Source organism: Eulemur rufifrons, chromosome 4 (genome assembly GCF_041146395.1).
Source record: "Eulemur rufifrons isolate Redbay chromosome 4, OSU_ERuf_1, whole genome shotgun sequence".
Lineage (NCBI taxonomy): Eukaryota > Metazoa > Chordata > Mammalia > Primates > Lemuridae > Eulemur > Eulemur rufifrons.
This window is the reverse complement of record NC_090986.1, coordinates 21,276,078-21,293,926: the sequence shown is the minus strand read 5'-3', so window position 1 is coordinate 21,293,926 and position 17,849 is coordinate 21,276,078. Positions and strand designations below refer to the sequence as shown.

Below are 17,849 nucleotides of genomic sequence, written 5' to 3'. Positions count from 1 at the left end.
TCTAGTGAGGGCCAGCTTCCCGGTCACAGATGGCCGCCTTCTCCCTGTGTCCTCACATGGGGGAAAGAGGGGAAGGGCGCTCTCGGTGGTCTCGCTTATAAGGGCACTGATCTATTCCTGAGGGATCCCCCCACCCCCCACCCCCCACCCCCACCCCCGCTAACACCATCACATGGAGGTTAGCATTTCAACCTGTGAGTTTGGGGACGTCATTCTGCCTGGAACAGGCATAAAGTAAAATGCTTGTGCTGCTACAGAAGAAAGGTGTCATGCTATGTTTGTCAGAATGGGTGCACAGCATCACGGTTTCTTCCTCCCATCTCCACATGGGATTGGACTTTGTTATCTCAACTCCAATGGGGTGTGAGATGAGAGGGATTTGAGGATTTGGTAATAAAAACAAACTGGGCATCATGGCTCACGCCTGTAGTGCCAGCTACTCGGGAAGCTGAGGCAGGAGGGTCGCTTCAGCCCAGGAGTTTGAGGCCGACCTACAAAATATAGCAAGACCTTGTCACAAAAAAAGAAATAATAAATAAAAAGCAGCCCAGCTTCGTAGTTTTCCAGTTTTCCCTGGTGAGTTCTTTAGTTATTTCCCATCTGTCTTGCTTTAGCGATGCCATTTGCTCGTACCTTCCTTCCTTCTCATCTTTTCTTACAGGGTTGGGGGTTGAAGCTCAGGCAGCCCCTTCCCGCTGCAGGGTTTTAGCTAAAGTTCTGGTGGGTGATTGTTCTCAAACCCTTTACCTTTTATCTTCAGTTAGAGGACATGATAGGGTTCCAGGCTCTGAACAAAGAAGTCTATCTGCTGATGACCAAATTGTTATCTGTGTTTTCAGGTTCACTACAACATTGGCAAAAACCTGGCTGATAAAGGCAACCAAACAGCAGCCATCAGATATTACCGGGAAGCCGTAAGGTACGGCAAGCATGTCCCATGGAAGAAATAACATTTATGCACACGCATTGTTCTTGCTTTCTGGGATTAAAAACCTATCCCCTTAAAGACCCAACTTTAAGATGTCGTTACCAATTCCTGAGCGTTTAAGTGAAAACTGCTGTGCATTAACAGTCGGCTTGGTTTCTCTCTCAACTTCCAGATTAAATCCCAAGTATGTTCATGCCATGAATAATCTTGGAAATATCTTAAAAGAAAGGAATGAGTTACAGGAAGCTGAGGAGCTGCTGTCTTTGGCTGTACAAATACAGTAAGCATTGTTTTCATAATTATGCTGGGACAGAGAAGCAAGCTCCTGCATTCCAGCGTCTAAGCCTCTCTTTTTCTTGTTTATCTTTTTAAAAAATGCTCTTCTAGGCCAGACTTCGCTGCTGCGTGGATGAATTTAGGCATAGTGCAGAACAGCCTGAAAAGGTTCGAAGCAGCAGAGCAAAGTTACCGGACAGCAATTAAACACAGAAGGAAATACCCAGATTGTTACTACAACCTCGGGCGTCTGGTAAGCTCAGCGTGCCCTGTGCCTGCGGAAGGAAAGATTGACGTATGGTAAAATGATAGGGTGATGCCCACCTAGCACTCTACAGTTTTTTTTAATTTGTTTGTTTGTTATGGACAGGGTCTCACTCTGTCACCCAGGCTAGAGTGCGGTGGTGTGATCATAATTCATTGCAACCTCAAACTCCTGGGCTCAAATGATCCTCCTGCCTCTGCCTCCCAAGTAGCTGAGACCACAGGAACGCACCACCACACCTGGCTAATTTTTTCTTATTTTTGTGGAGACAGGGTCTCATTATGTTGCCCAGGCTGGTATTGAACTCCTGGCATCAAGTGATGCCCCTGCCTCAGCCTCCAGAGTGGCTGGGATTACAGGCATGAGCCACTGCACTTGGCCTACCTTTTATAAAGTTCTTTTACATATGTTTATCTCATTTGAGAGCAGCTATTTGATTTCCTTATGCGTAATTTTTTAAAGCTCTCATTAGAGAGCAATTCAAGTTGAGTTATTGAAATTTAAGAGATCACCAAAGCAAAAGGTTAAACTAGGAATAAATTAAAATTTTTTGAATCCCTCCTGTCCTGTAAAACAATGCTCCAAGGGGCAACTTCCTGATAAACATCAGTTTCTCTGTTTTTAAAACAAGAATTGAATAAACATTAAGATAAAAAAAAAAAAAAAACGGTAGCATGATTTCTGAGCTCCCTTGTTCTGCTTCCTCAAGGGAACAGATCGCTTCATCTGCAGGAGGCATTTTCCCCAAATGCGATTTAGTGGGATAGAAATAGAAAATAATGTGTTCCATAGTAGCTTTATATTTTTGGTTATTGACAGAATATTTATGAAGATCTGATTGCTTTTGATTTTCTTGACAAAAACCAAAAATGAGACACACGGAAATAACAAAATTATTTAAACAAGAATGATTATATTCTCCCCACAATCAACCATTTAATTTGGTTTCAAGAAACCAAATATACGTGTTTGTAATATAGTTAGATTTATTATTATGTAATAGATCAAAGTTTTTTATTTTTTATATTTTTTGGAGTGGGAGGCTGTGAGGAGGGGTGTTCAGTTGCCTTGTTTGTTTCTGTTGAGACAGAGTCTCACTCTGTCACCCTGGGTAGAGTGCAATGGTGTCCTTGTAGCTCACTGCAACCTCCAGCTCCTGGGCTCAAAGAGATCCTTCTGCCTCAGCCTCCCGAGTAGCTGGGACTACAACCCTGTACCGGCAACGCCCCGGCTGGGTTTTTTTCTTTCTATTTTTAGTAGAGATGAGGTCTCGCTCTTTCTCAGGCTGGTCTCGAACTCCTGAGCTCAAGCGATCCTTCTGCCTCCACCTCCCAGAGTGCTAGGATTACAGGCGTGAGCCACCGCACCTGGCCGAATAGATAAAATTTTAAGGAAAAACCATTTGTTCATTTTAGCCAAACTGGAATTCATGTATAGTGATGTGACTTTTAAAAGACGTTTATGTGTAGACTTCTAGACTTTATCCTGCTTAGCCTCATAAGTGGGATAGTGTCCTGGTGTTCTAAAGAGAGGCCTGAAGCGTCTTGGTTTTAAGGAGTCCTTGTGTTATCAAAACCAGTAGTTCCCAAAACTGGTTTGTACATCCACATCATCCCACCCCGTCTCAGAGATAGGGAATCACCAGCTCCATAGGGAATCTGTATTGAAAAATAACTATAATAAACTCCCCCAAGTGATTCCGATACCCTGTACTTGGTCCTGCATCTGGGAAGCAGCTCTGTCTGAACTTTGACCTGACAGACGGAGCATGAGCAGAAGGGACCTTTTGAGGAGAGCAACCTAGAAAACATTAACTGCTTTAAATTGATTGGAAACCAGGCATCAGTTTTTACCATGATGTGAATGTTTTTGGTCTTAATGTCTTTGTTTCTGGACCGGGGAGCCATGCTTTTGTGAGTTGTGGAGATAGGATTTTCTGAATGGAGGAAACAAGATGGCAGGAACGTATGGCTGACTAATGGTAACAACCTGACCTCTCCCACCCTGCAGAAGTCGCTTTAGATGGGCGAATAATGCTCGCGTGATAAATTTTAAAGTGAACATGCTTTAGTTACGACATGCCATAGGAAGATACCATCTCTATGTGCTTCCTCCAGTGCGGAAAAGAGAAATTATTTCTTCCTGGGCACAGAGAGGAGGGTGGCAGGAATGTGCTGAATCCATGGGACAGCAAGATGATGTTTGGACAAGGAATGTGGATAGCAAGACATTCCTGTTGTCCCACATTAACTTTCTCTAGTACCACTGGACCTTGTGTGCATTTCTGTTTTATTTTATGCTTTAAAATGCTGTGCCTTATGATCTAGTTACATGCTTTGATGCTGAAACAGCTTTCTCTGTGAAACCTGAAGATTTGGAGAAAACTGAAGCTATTAGAGTGATAAGCTGTTAGGGAAGGGACAGTAAAGCCTCACTGTAATGGTACAAGTAGCGACCCCCAAATTCAATCACATGCAAGGCAGGGTCGGTCCTCACAAAGTTAATGAAGTGAGAAGGAGGCTGGGGTGGGGAGAAGCAAAAGGGGTATTATCTAAATACATGCAGGGGATGGTTATGAATATATCGAGCAGGGATCGCTGTTTCTATTTACTGTGTCTGTTAAACTAGTACTCAGTGACGTATTAGACTTGATATCCATTCGTGAATTCTTCTTTCATTCTTTTTTTGTTTTCTGGAGGTCGCTGTTCTCTGGGTTATTGCTTGCAAAGTGAGTGAGTCTGCCTGCAGCCTCCTTTATAGCTCTACTCTTCAGTCTTTCTCCCTCCCCTAGCAGCTGCCAGTCATTGCAGTTCCTTAGGACTTGGAAAATAAAGAGTTTATGCCAAATGCAGCTTCTGTCAGAGCTACATCCAAAGGAAGGAACGTTAAATGTAAAATACCAGCTTTATCATGTACTCTAGTCGTTGGGATTCATTACACTTTCACTTAGAGGATCATCTATAGCACTGAACAGACCAAGACCTGGTACTGCTCTTTGTTTATATTGTTTACTAATTATGCTACCATGAAATGGTCTTCCCATGTTCCCTTACGCCAACTGTTCCTGCTTATTTAAGGCTTTTGCTCTCCATTGTGGTTCAATTATCCAGCTTTTGCCTGCTTGACAGCTTAAAAGCATTAAGAGCTTTATCTTTAACAACTCATCTAACCCATTTATATATTGCCAAATAAGAGGAACTTAATAACTTAAAAGTTTCTTTTTTAGAAATCACTCTTTAGTAATGGAAGACAGAAATTTGTTTTGATTTCTAGACCTGATAAGAAGAGAATATAATGCAGTTCTCTTGTGGAATGGGGACTTAGGAAGAGCTGGGTTACTTGGGACATACTACGGATCTTGGAGAGTGAGGGGCGGCTGGAGCTGCTGCTGGAGACAACTCACAATGCAAGGACTGATTGTAGCACTTAGGATGCGTTCAGGAGAACATAAGCCACGCCAAGCATTTTAGATGGAGAAAATTTAGTGCAGGGAATTGGTTAGACAGTCATTGGGAGGCTGGAAGAGCAAAAAATGGAAAGGTAATACTAACTCAGAAATTAGTGAATAAAGGAAATGCCATAGGTTTAGGGGAACAGACAGGAGGAAGTGGTGCTACCAGAATTTAGGAACTCAGAAGGAGCTACCATGTCAGGGGCTACTACGGTGAGCTGAGCTCATGGAGGAAAGACCACTGCTTCCAGCTCTGGGACTCTGGAGGAGGGGACACAGCCGCTTCAGAGACACTGCCAGTGGTAGGAAGGAGGGGGTGAGAGTGGGAAATGTGGTTTGCAGACTCCCAGCCCCAGCCGCCCAGAGCAAGGTACAGACAGGCACAGGGCTGACAGGTGAATAATGTACGTGTTACCCACCTGCTTTCCGGACAGGTGGTTCTTGCTAAATCACCCTTTTTCTCTGCTTCCCTTAAAGTGTTTGTTCCCTTTGTAAAGATGCTGTAAGAAGAGTAGAGGTCAAGATAAAATGAAAGCAAATTTTACCTGACTCAGTCTGTTGTTATTCTTCAATAAATAATAATATTAAAATAAGTGAAGAATTTTGCTGTATTATATAAATGAAGTTATGTTGGTTGTCCTGGGTGTTTTTGAATGTCTCTATGGGTTTTGTCCAAGTGACTCAAATGTGTGTCATTTGCTGGAGAGAATTGACGTGAGAAATCACTGGGACATAAAACAGAGACAATTAAATGTTGGTATGATTAATCATCCCCAGTTGTTTTAATTTTTTGAACTTTCATATCATTTCCTCATTTAAGGGATAAAATATTGTAACTTGAGTTTCTGAGTCTTGTGGGAAATTTCTGATAACATCTTTAACAAATGGTTATTTGTAAAGGTTTCCATAATTCATTAAACCTTTCTTTTTCTTGCATAATGTGTTATCTATTTGCCGTGTGGGTCATAGGACAAAGCAGAATGTTTCTATTGTCTAAAGAAGAGGCAGACTTGGCAGTAAGGACCAGCCTTAAACTCAGATAAATTGTGATCAGTTGTGCTTTTTCCACAGTTAAAGGGATCAAGTACATTCAGATGAAATACGCATTTCAGCCGAGTGAAAGAGTACAAGAGGGTCACCTGCTAAAAAATCCATCACTTTCTCCCCGTGGGCTTTTATTAACAATGCAAATTGAGAGCTAGCCATTTTGTATTCTGTTATCAATGTTAAACAAAATCCCTCTCAAAAGAAAGCAACAAATCCTAGCACTCTGGGAGGCCGAGGTGGGCGGATCGTTTGAGCTCAGGAGTTCAAGACCAGCCTGAGCAAGAGCGAGACCCCATCTCTACTAAAAATAGAAAGAAATTATATGGACAGCTAAAAATATATACAGAAAAAATTAGCCGGGCATGGTGGCACATGCCTGTAGTCCCAGCTACTCGGGAGGCTGAGACAGGAGGATCGCTTGAGCTCAGGAGTTTGAGGTTGCTGTGAGCTAGGCTGACGCCACGGCACTCACTCTAGCCTGGGCAACAGAGTGAGACTCTGTCTCAAAAAAAAAAAAAAAAAAAAAAAAGCAACAGATAATTCTCTCCTTCCTAAATGAGGCAGATAGGCTCCAAATTGCCAACGGGTTTTACATTACCATAAGTGACTTTTCCAAGGAGTTTACACAGTATGTCTGATGTCCTCATATTTTCATATTAAGTTTAGGTGTAGGCAGGAAGAGACTTCTAGATCATAATTCACAAGGTGAATTGGACACATACAGCTTTTGGTCATGTGAAATATTTTGTTACTATTTTAAATAATACTTTATTGAAGATGGACTTACAAAGTCTTTTTGGAAAAAGACTAATGATTAGGGTAACTTTGGGAAAGTTAGTTAATTTCCCTGTGCCTTAGTTGCTTTATCTGTAAAATGGGGATAATAATAATACCTACTTCACTGGGATTGTTTTGAAGACTAAATGAGTTGATTGAAAAAATTAGAAGCTCCATAAATAAAAGTTTGTTTTGTTTGTTTGGGGGTTTTCTTTCTTTTTTGTTGTTTTGCCTTTTTTTTTTTTTTTTTTTGATAATACCTTGGAGAGAGAAAGCAGAAAACTTAACTTGTAATATTGTCTTCTTGGCTTGTGCTTTATTTTCAGTATGCAGATCTAAATCGTCATGTAGATGCGTTGAATGCATGGAGAAATGCTACTGTGTTGAAACCAGAACACAGTCTGGCTTGGAACAACATGATTATACTCCTTGATAATACAGGTACAGAAAGGTGAATTAAACAAATTGCTCCATAGTACACGACCATTGAATAATTAGGAAATAGAGATCATTGTGCTTTTTCCCCCCCTAGTTTAAAAATTAATCAATATGGGATAAAATATTTTATATTATAAAAATGTCTATTCTTTTAGGAAATAGAATTTCCTGTGACATATTGGAATATGAATGTTTGGGAAAATGATACTTCACTTCATTTTCCCACTTCACTTAGAACTGGTGCTGAGTAATGGGGAAGAGTTGTGATCATATCTCTTTTCTTCTGAAGAAGATGGCCTTAAGAAATGGATGATGCTAGGTCTGTGCTTCAAGTTCATGGACTTTACTCAAAGGAGATGCCCTCGGTCAATACTCCCAGCCATGGATTCTTATTTTTGATAGAGTGCTAATAGACTTAATGATCTGGTGTCTTAGCCCATAGCAGACCAGCTTCAGTCAATTAGAAGTTACTCTGCCCAGTTCACTTTAAAAATCCAAACATTCCTTAAGAGATGATGGTGTTGGGCACAGACAAATATCGCCTGTTCTCACTCCTCTATGGAGCTAAAGCGGATCTTATGGAGGTGGAGAGTAGAATGGAATGATAGTTACCAGAGGCTGCGTAGGGTAGGGGGAGATGCAAAGAGTTTGGTTTATGAATACAAACACGGATATGTTCTAGTGTTTGATATAGCACAGTAGAGTGACTATGGTTAACAATGTATTATATATTTCAAAATAGCTAGATGATTTGATATATTCCCAACACAAAGAAATGATAAATGTTTGAAGTGATGAATATCCTAAACACCTTGATTTGATCATTACACATTGTATGCCTGTATCAAATATCACATGTATCCCATAAATATATACAATTATTATGTCTCAATAAAAAAGTTATTTTGATATATGCTTATTTCTAGGAAAAATATAGAACATGTACTTCAATATGATGAATATGAAAGTGTTACTATGATACTCGTATTTTACAGACTTGTTTTCTCTGATTGGGTATAACTGGTATCTGGGGAAAAAATAAAAGTAGATTTTATATGCTTCTACAGACTTTAATCAAAAGCTGTTTATGTACCACGTCAGGATTGTGCTGGATTATAGTGGCTTTGCCACGGATGGGATTGTGTGTAGGTGTGTGAGTTACGTGTTCTACACGGATTTTCTTAAGTTGTTTATTCATACTCGCTGTGTACTATGTGCATAAGCCCTGTTAATTATAGAGAATAAAACCCAAGTACAACATTAACATGTTTTTTTATTTTTCCATTTTTTACTCCCAGGTAATTTAGCCCAAGCGGAAGCAGTTGGAAGAGAGGCACTGGAATTAATACCTAATGATCACTCTCTTATGTTCTCCTTGGCAAATGTGCTGGGGAAATCCCAGAAATACAAGGTGTGTAAACTGCAGGCCATGATTTCTTGCAGTTAATGCCAGCATCTGACAGAAGCCATAAGTGTTACTTCTGCCCAGTTAAATTCGGAATCGGGCCAGAACAGTGGCAGCGGTGCACTGTGTGGCTTGGTCAGTTTGCTTCCTGGAGAAGTTGCCCAAAAAGAAGATGAACGCGCAGGGTAAAACTCCGTGTCCTTTGTCATGAGAATTAACTGCCGTGGTTCCACGTGGGGAGGGGCGGGAACAGGCAGGGAGCTGCTGCCCAGTTGGCCTCACTTGCTGTGCGGCTGGTGGAGAAGGAGGACTCAGGACAGCAATGGCTCATCCCAGGAGATGCCCCAGCCCCACCCTGGCGTGAGGGGGTTTGATTCTGTCTGGAGCTCTGGGTTTTATTTGCGAGTGCACAAGAGTAACTGGCCCATGGAGTGTGCACGACTGGTTCTTGTGCCTCCAAGTTTTTCTTCATCTAAGTTATGGGCCATTAGCAAGGCTCAGAGGTTTCTGACCAACAAAAGCCGCAAGATACTAAGTCTGTGCGCTGGCCGGGCTCCCAGGCTTGGTCAGGAGTAGGCTCTGCGTAAATCCCTGTGTGTGGAAGGAGACTTGATATCCCTAATAGCAGGGATCTCAGACTTTAATTCTGTGTGTCGACAGAATCACCAGGGAGCTTGTGGCAACATACATGCCCACATTCCTCCCCACGAGAGACCGTCTCCGGGGGCTGGGGCAGGTCAGGGCAAACGCATGCTTAACTGGCATCCTGGGTGTCTGGCACAGACGTTACAGGCGCGGTGCCTGCCTCCTTTCGTGAGAGAAATATTTCATTTCAGAATCAGGGGCTCTATCGTCTTTTGATCACTCTGAGGCTGTGGATAAGACAGTAGGACTAGAGGTAGGGACTAACTAATACTTGTCCGGTGTTACTTCTCCTTTCCTGTTCATTAGAGGTCATTGTCAGTATAGTTTTCTATAAAATAGTAAGATATTTCTCTCATTTTTGAAAGTCAGGGAATTTAATAGCTTTAGTATACGTGGTTAGCATTTCTAGATTGTGCTCCAGAGATAGCTTTTGGAGGAGTTTAGTTTTATCTTTGATGGATTTACTTGCGTAGCAGGGGAAGGAGGTGAGGTTTGCAGGTTTCCCTTCTAAGTGACCTTTCCAGCCATCTGTCAGCCTGGGGCGGGTCCAGAATCTCAGTTCTCCTCCGGTGACCCAGCTACATACAGTGAGTCATCTTCAAGATGCGGCTTATATAATCATTGTATTGATTTTTCTATCTTCTCACGGTTTATAAACTAGAATATCTATTAAGGGGACAGAACCCAGGATTCATTTGGCTTCTAGTTCATGTTCTTTTGTTCTTTTTTTTTTTTTTTCCCCCCCCAACTAAAGTAGAGAATACTCGATAAAGCAGAATGGAGAAATCAGTTTCCCATTTCTCTACACATTTTGCATCCTAATTGTTGAGGTCAGGGCACTGAGCCTAAGATAAGGAAACAGAAGGTGGAATCTGAAATCAGGAGCTCACTATGAGCTCTTCAGGAGCTACCAAGCGGGGAACATGATGGGACTCCCCAAGCAATGGTGTCAGCCACCAAGCGAGCATTTAATGTATTTTTTAAATTAAGAATTTGGAATTTTAAACAACTGTTCAGGTTTTTCTCTTTTAATGTAACTATGATACCTGTTTCTCTTGGTTGGCTGCGTCCCCGATACTGTGTGTTTCAGGACGTAGTGCAAAGGGCCTGTTTCCTTGCAGAGCACTGGGCGGGGTGCTCTGGGGAAGAGGGGGTCTGTGCCCACAGACCCTCCAGCACAGCCATCCTTCCCCAGGACAGGCCTCTGCTGTCTGGACAACTCACTTTGCACCTAGGCGCTTGCTGTTTTATGTTGCCATTCACTTGGTAAATCTCCTTAGAGCACCTGGAGGCTTCTTGAGGTTGGGACCGAGTCTTCAGTCCTATTTTTATGTCTCCTTCCCTGTCCAGCCTGCTGATGGGCAGTTAGTAAGCGTGAAATGACTGAATGCATCTCTCATTTGACCCTGGAATGTTCAGGCTCTGGGAACCTGTCTTGAGACTTCGATGTGCAGAGTGAGCATATTCCCATAATATCCATGTTCTAGGGCACCTTTTCATCCTATCCAGGCAGCCCTTTTTAAAACTCAACAGCAGTTGCCTAACCACTCCTGGCCTCAGTTTGTTCATCTGTAAAATGGAGACAGTGATCTGCCCAACCTACTGACAGGGCAATATGAAAAAATGTACAAGAATGTAATTTGTAACTATTAAATGGTAAATACATAATAATGATTTTAGTGATCATTAAATAAATCTCTAAGGATAAAATGTATTAGAATTTTTGTTACTTCTTGCCATGTAATTTCCAATTTGGGGCTAATGTGATAAAACAGAAATACAAAAGTACTGTTCTTCAGTGCTTAAAGCATGTTTTCCTGTGCTGATTTCTCTTTCTGTGTTGCTGATTCAACTGGCCCTGTAGTTTAAGAGCAGGTTATGTTGTTAGAGCAATTTCCCAAACTTCAGGCATTTATACCACACCTTTATGATTTCTCTCTTTTTTTTTTTGGCCAAATCTAGATATTACCTGACTTATTTTCTTGAGATTTTTCTTTAAATAGATTTTTAATGTAAATAAATACATTTAGAATAGTAACATCATCACTATACATATAAAGTAACTGAAAATGGAGTAACCTGCAGGTGCTGCTGCCCTCCGCCCGCCCAGACTTGAAGACCGGCACTTGTTCCTTCGTAGAGACACAGTTTGCAAGGCCTTTCTCGGTGCTAAGCCTCTGTTGATATATTTTGTCTAATATGCTTGATAAAATATTGCATTATTTTTTTCTTTTGGTTCATGAAAAAAGCATCCCAAGTTTAAATGTGAGTTATCGGTTCATTGGCCTAAATTGGCTCATTGCCTAGGTCTTTAAGCATCCAGACACCTCCACAGAAGATCAGTTTATAAACAGTTCACTGCTTTTCTGAACAGGGCCATTAAAAAGCCCGATTTAATAGATGAGTATTTCATGGGCTTTGAATACCCACGGACATTTGTGTTGTAATGTGGCCTCCACACTTGACACCCAGGTACAGGCCCAGGGGCTGCCCCAGTTACCTGAGATGGAATGTGTGTGACCCACGCTCACCTCTCCCCAGCCCAGCTCTTCCTCCTGATGCCCTTTTTTTGTCCATGTGCCATTGTGTTTCTATTTTTCCTCCCCTGTTGTCTCCCCAGGCCGGTTCTTTCTGCCTGTTCTTCCTCACAGCCATTCTCAGCACCCTGCAGAGTCTGGGCCCTGCCTTGCAGAGACAGCAGCACCCTGGCGAGGTGTCAACACCAAGCCCTCCCTGTCTTCAACACCACTGTGTCCCCCAAACCTGCCCACTCCTTATCATTCTAAGTGATCCTCATGGGCATTTGAGAAGTTAGGGGAATGATTACAGAAATGAATCTAGCATGTCATAGAAAACTCCTAACTTGCTTTTTTTTTATGAGATGGGGTCTTGCTATGTTGCCCAGGCTGGACTCAAACTTCTGGGCTCAGGGGATCTTCCTGCTTCAGCCTCCCAAGTACTATCTCTAAACCAGTTCTCTAGGTAACACTACAGTTAGGGGAAGGAACATTTTTAAGTAGATTTAGTTCCTTCCTATTTCTCAAGTTTTAGATTTTAAATGGAAATGTTTGAAAATCATCAGAAACAGCACAGCTACTTAGAAACCACTGCAAAACTATACAATTCATTTGATTATTTGATTTTTGTTTTTGTTTTTTTTTTGCAGCTACCTGATGTGGTAGGAACATCTTAAATCTCTTTGAAGGAGTTTCAGCTACTGAAACTTGGAATGTAGACACTGACTTTGAACTGACATTCTGTATGTTATCCTGATGTCTTTATTTGGTCCCTCTTGGATGACAGTTCTAAAACATAAATTTTTCCCTCTTCCAGCTCTGTCTAAAAGGTAGTGGTTTCAGAGATGTTCACTCACAATCCCAGACGATTCCTCTGGAGTCCCACAGGCCATAACAGGGCAAAGGGGCTGCTTGTGTTGTACTTTAAAAATGCACGATCTTAGATGTGGGAAGCCCACCTAGAAAAACTCACATATGGCACAGACAGAAGATGCAAAAACTATCCCCAAACCAACAGCTTTGGTTAAGCTCAGCATTTGATACTGATTAAAGCGTACATGGCCTTTTAGGAATGAGAATGTAGGGTAGTGTGAACAGCGCCCCCGGGCACACATCAGTGAGGACAGATGAGACGTCTTTATTTCTCAGCACAGCGGAAGAAGGAGACTGTCCAGCCTGCAGTGGTGCAGCAGTGATCAGGGAGGAAGATGCTTTGCCCGCTGCTTAGGGACCGGATTGGAAGGGAGCACTATTTGGAGGAAAAACAAGTTTGTGCAAGAATCAATTCACGCCCATCAGGGGCGTTTGGTCATGGTCATGTCCAATACTGTGACAGCTTAGGTGACAGGTGGCCGTTCCTTCCTCATTCTCTCTGCTCATTCTTTCCAGCTGAATGGGCAGCTTCTGGGTGTTGCTGGTTCTTGAGGGAGATGAGTTAGGTCCCAACTCCTGCCTTGAGAGCCCTGGAAATGCATTCCTTGGTGCTGGCTGAAAATGGCACTTGCAGGGGTACATTCAGCAGCCTGGTCTCTCCTGTTCTCTTGACCTTCTCTCATCCTCTGTGGCACCCTGACCCCAGTGACATCCTTCAAGTTGCAGAATTCCAGCCGCTGCAGGGAGGCGAGTGGCAGAACCCGGGAGCACAACCATCCCCTCTCTGCGGTTGGCACCGTCTCCCTCGTGGTGGCCCAGTCACTTTTGCTCCCTTCTAGCTCCTGGGAGCTCCCTTCAGCAGAGTGTGGCCCTGCTCGGCCTCGCGACCCTTTCTGGAAGAATTCAGTGGTACACCAAGAGCATGTTAAAAGTTTGAAAACCATAGGAGATAAAACTAAGAATTGCTTTTGCTTCGTGTACAGTAAATACCTTTTCTTCTCTGTTATGTCTTTCATTTTTAGGAATCTGAAGCTTTATTCCTCAAGGCAATTAAAGCAAATCCAAATGCTGCAAGTTACCATGGTAATTTGGGTAAGAAAAATTTTCAACTTGAATTGAAATTCTATGTAATTTTAATGAAATGGCTGCATTTCTATAAAATCAGTGTTGGGAGAGGTTTTTTTCAAAGCTAAGGCAGTATTATCCTTCTTAATCTAGTTTTAAAATGTGGTTTTATTATTACATTAAAAGGGTAGCAAAGTGATAGTCACATTTGCAAATCTTATTGCATGACCAGAACGATCCCCAAAATGGCCCACTCAGTTTATCGTCTTCTAATGATTAAGACTCAGATGTTCCTTCTTTATGTGAAGGATCCTGGAACGTTAAGCTGAGAAGTACTTTGGAAGTTTGCCTCTAACGTACCTCCTTTTCCTTCCTTCTTTCATAGTAGACCTTCTCCTTCCAGCCTGGTCTCCTCTGCTTTCCCACATCCCCTTATGCTGTGGCTAAAAATGCATTTATTTATAATCATTTATGCCCTAGAATTCATTCCTTCCATTTTTACGTCTCCATAGTTAAGATGTTTAGAGCACAGCCTGTTGGTGTTTTGAATGCTCGGTCATGAGAATGTTTTGCGCCAGCTCTGTTCTCTACCAGATTTGCTTTGTGCTTCTTGTCGCAGAAGTCACAAAGTATCCACGGATGCCCGAGTAGAAGGTTGGTTTTAGTAACAGAAGCACTATAACAATCAGAGGCTTATCATCCTAATAATTAGGCTTATTGGAACTGCCATTTAAGGGTCAGATCTTGATGGTAGAGGCCGTATTTCCAGGTGACAACAAATAAGCTGCTGCCTCACCAGAAGAGAAAGGGAAATCTTTATTTAAAGTGAGTAGCTGGATTTCTGCACCGACAGGGCTCTAAGCAGTCCCTGGCCACGCCCTACCCGGCCTGGCTTCCTGGAAATTTCATGACAGTCTCAATGACATTTAGTGTACTTTTCTTTTTTTTTTAACTTCTTTATGTAATAGTGTTGCAACAGGCAGATGTATCCCATTGAAGGGCCCTAGACATAGCTGGCGGTGGTTAAATCGACAATCACCAGGGAGTGGGATTACAATAAACAGTTTTCAGTACAGACAATATTTTTTCAACACAATGATTTTGAGAACTATTTGCAAAGGTTCTGTAATATTTCTTTGCACACGTGGTGAGGAATACTGCAAGCTATTCAGAAGCATTTCCAATGAAATTCACCTCCTGCTATTTCAGCTGTGCTCTATCATCGCTGGGGACATCTAGACTTGGCCAAGAAACACTATGAAATCTCCTTGCAGCTTGACCCCACAGCATCAGGAACGAAGGAGAATTATGGTCTTCTGAGAAGAAAGCTAGAGCAAATGCAAAAGAGAGACGTTTGATCCTTTTTCCTTCATTTTTTGAGTTCCAGTGTGTGTGCATGAGGCATATCATTGATACTATGCGGTTAAGTTTAACCACTTAAGTCTTAAACATGTTGTTTATTTTTATTGTTTTTTTCTATGAAAACAAAGACATGCAAAAAGATTACAGCACCAGCAATATACTCTTGAATGCTTGATATGATTTTTGCATTGAAATTGTATTTTTTCAGACAACTCAAATGTAATTCTAAAATTCCAAAAATAATCTTTTTTAATTAAACAGAAAAAGAGAAAAAATTATCTTGAACAACTTTTAGTAGAGTTAAACCTGCATTTGGGATATGAGCCTCACTGTGTATGAACTAGCACTGTTAAACTTCGATTGTGGCCGAGAAAGGACAGACTGACTCCTACAATTTATATAAATATCAAATGTGTCTGTATATTAGCATTTTTATTTAATGACAAGAAAGCAAATTAAGATTCTTGGTTTTTTAATCTCATTTTTTAAAACAATATATTATGAACTTCATTTATAAGGAAATATTTATTTGTATTTTTATGTTTTGAAGAGGGCAAATAATTGAGTGAGGACTGAAAATGTTAACATCTAGTATAGGTATCTGCTTTTCCTCCATAGGAAGAAATTGACTCCTGCAATATTTTTTTGGATTCTCCAACTTGTGCAGTTTCGATACATAGATTATGTACTAATCTACATAAACTGCCACTATCAGTAGAAAATTCAAGCCCTGTTTTGGCAAGAGCAGGCAGCCTGACACCTTTATTTTTGTTGTATACAGGGTTCAGAGGCAACACATCTATGTAAATTGCTTTTTTATGTTTTTAATTGTAAAGCAACCTTCCATTTTGCTTAATGGAACTACAGACATCCAGAAAAATGCAAAATTTTCTCACAAAAGGAGCCACATTTGGGGAGTTTGTGGCATTTTTAAGAATTATTTTTCCTGTGTTATTTGGTCTGATTGTCATGCTTATTTGTTTTGCTTTGTTCTTCTCTATTTGCTATTGGCTTAATGATTTATGCAATCTCTGTAATTTCTTATGCAGTAAAATTATTATACAAACTAGTATGAAAATGTCATATTGCCTTCTTAATAGATGATTTTCAAGTTAGTGAATGTTGTGTCCTCCTTTCCCTTAAAATGAAATCACAAATGACCAGATCATCTTTTCTAGCCTGTGGCTTCTGTTTGTTTTAGGGGAGCATTTCATAGAATTGCAATAGAGTTATCCAAGTTCAGAGAACAGGGTGAATAGACTCATATTAAGCTGAATTTGATTCTCCACACTCACTTTTTGGGGGGTAGATCTGTATAGAGTTGTAAATCAGTAATTGTATCTAATGATGGTTGAGCTATATCAGAAAAGGAAGTGCTGTGTTTTGAACATTTCTTAAATGGTCCCAAAACAACAGTAATAATTTATAGCTCTCTTAGGGGCAGAGGCTATCTTATTATTTATGTTCCTATAGTGCTTAGCTTGGTGTATAATAGATGCACTATGTGCTTTGTTGATTGTTTTAAAGCAAATTTCTTTTTCTGAACCAGTCCTTGTCTTTCGAGAGTGAAGAAAAAATGATGTTTCTTGTAAAAGCCCCTTCAGGATCCATTTTTTTTTCCTATTGATACTGCAAATCAAGACGTGCAAATCTGGACCAACCCCTGCCTATAGAACGAATTCCCTTAGCTTTCACTGCTTAGCTCTCGGGATTTCCATTGCAGCTGTTTTCTTTCCAGAGAAAACAGTCATTAATTTGATGGATATTTCAGGAAGTCTTTTATCTCTGCAGAATTTGGAAGTGCACCATGCCGGTTCTCTCTTCTACTTTATCTGTCTTAAAGCAGCCACCCTCTTTGTTTCCCGGGTTTCCTTCTGAACAAGGCTGAAGTGGAAGCCTGTCTCCTGGTTCCTCTCTTATTTGGTGCTTTTTAATGTTTTCATTACTGATGACAGTTGAGAAGCCAGTGTCAAAACAAACCTGGGGAAGTCACAAGGTTGGGAAATCTCATCGTCATCCTTCAGCTCCCCGATGGGCAGCAGCGTCCACTCTGGACAGAGCTAGGGCTGGTGGTTGGGTTTGTTGGTGTCACAGGTGTGACTGCCACACTTCCTCCCTCGTCTTTCCTTGCTCAGACTTTTCAATTTAGATGGAGGCTTCCATTTGTTTCTTACAAGTTTCATGCTGTCAGAGAGAGCCTACCAGGCCTGGACAGGGCCCCTTGGGGTTCGGATTCTGTCACATTTCTAAAGCAGGTTTTTTACATTCTATTTCAAATGACTGACTTAAAATATCGTACGGAACAGAAGACTGAGTCCCACACCAAAGCACTGGACAACTGTGTCCATATTTACACCCAACCAGCTTGGACTTTGGGGTGAAAAAAACCAAGATTTGGGCCTTGGCTCTCCCACTGTGGCATCACAGGAAAGTCTTCTGGCATCGCTGACGCCCGGTTCCCATCTGTAAAGTGGGGACCATAAGACCTCCCTCTGAGTGGTAAGGACAAAGATCTCGGCCTGGTAGACCCTCAATAAATGACAGGTTGGGTTTTTGAAAGAGGGTCTATGTTTGGAGCAGACAAAACTGGCTTTAAATACATTTATTCCCCCATTCTCTCAATAAATATTAAGTGCCTGCTATGTGCCAGATACTATTGAAGGCACCAGGAGTACAAAGATGAGTGTAAGTGAACATGGTCCCTTGCCCTGAGCAGTGGATAGTCCAGTGAGAGACAATAGTTCTCAAATGGTGATATGATTAATAACTGAAGACGTAGGCCTGATTTAGCCTGAAGAATC

General features: G+C 41.5%; 1 protein-coding gene across 5 annotated transcripts in view; it reads left to right on the top strand.

Moving 5' to 3' along the window:
• The window catches only part of TMTC4 (transmembrane O-mannosyltransferase targeting cadherins 4), a 59,343-nt gene extending 42,911 nt beyond the window's left edge, over positions 1-16,432 (top strand). For all 5 annotated transcript variants that reach the window (XM_069467632.1, XM_069467631.1, XM_069467630.1 and 2 more), the window contains 7 exons: positions 840-919; positions 1,101-1,208; positions 1,316-1,457; positions 7,071-7,185; positions 8,481-8,593; positions 13,644-13,713; positions 14,896-16,432. In XM_069467632.1, the coding sequence (XP_069323733.1) occupies positions 840-919; positions 1,101-1,208; positions 1,316-1,457; positions 7,071-7,185; positions 8,481-8,593; positions 13,644-13,713; positions 14,896-15,044 (777 nt within the window). In that variant the 3' untranslated portion in view covers positions 15,045-16,432. The remainder of the gene's footprint in view (positions 1-839; positions 920-1,100; positions 1,209-1,315; positions 1,458-7,070; positions 7,186-8,480; positions 8,594-13,643; positions 13,714-14,895) is intronic.
• Positions 16,433-17,849: the final 1,417 nt, after the last annotated feature.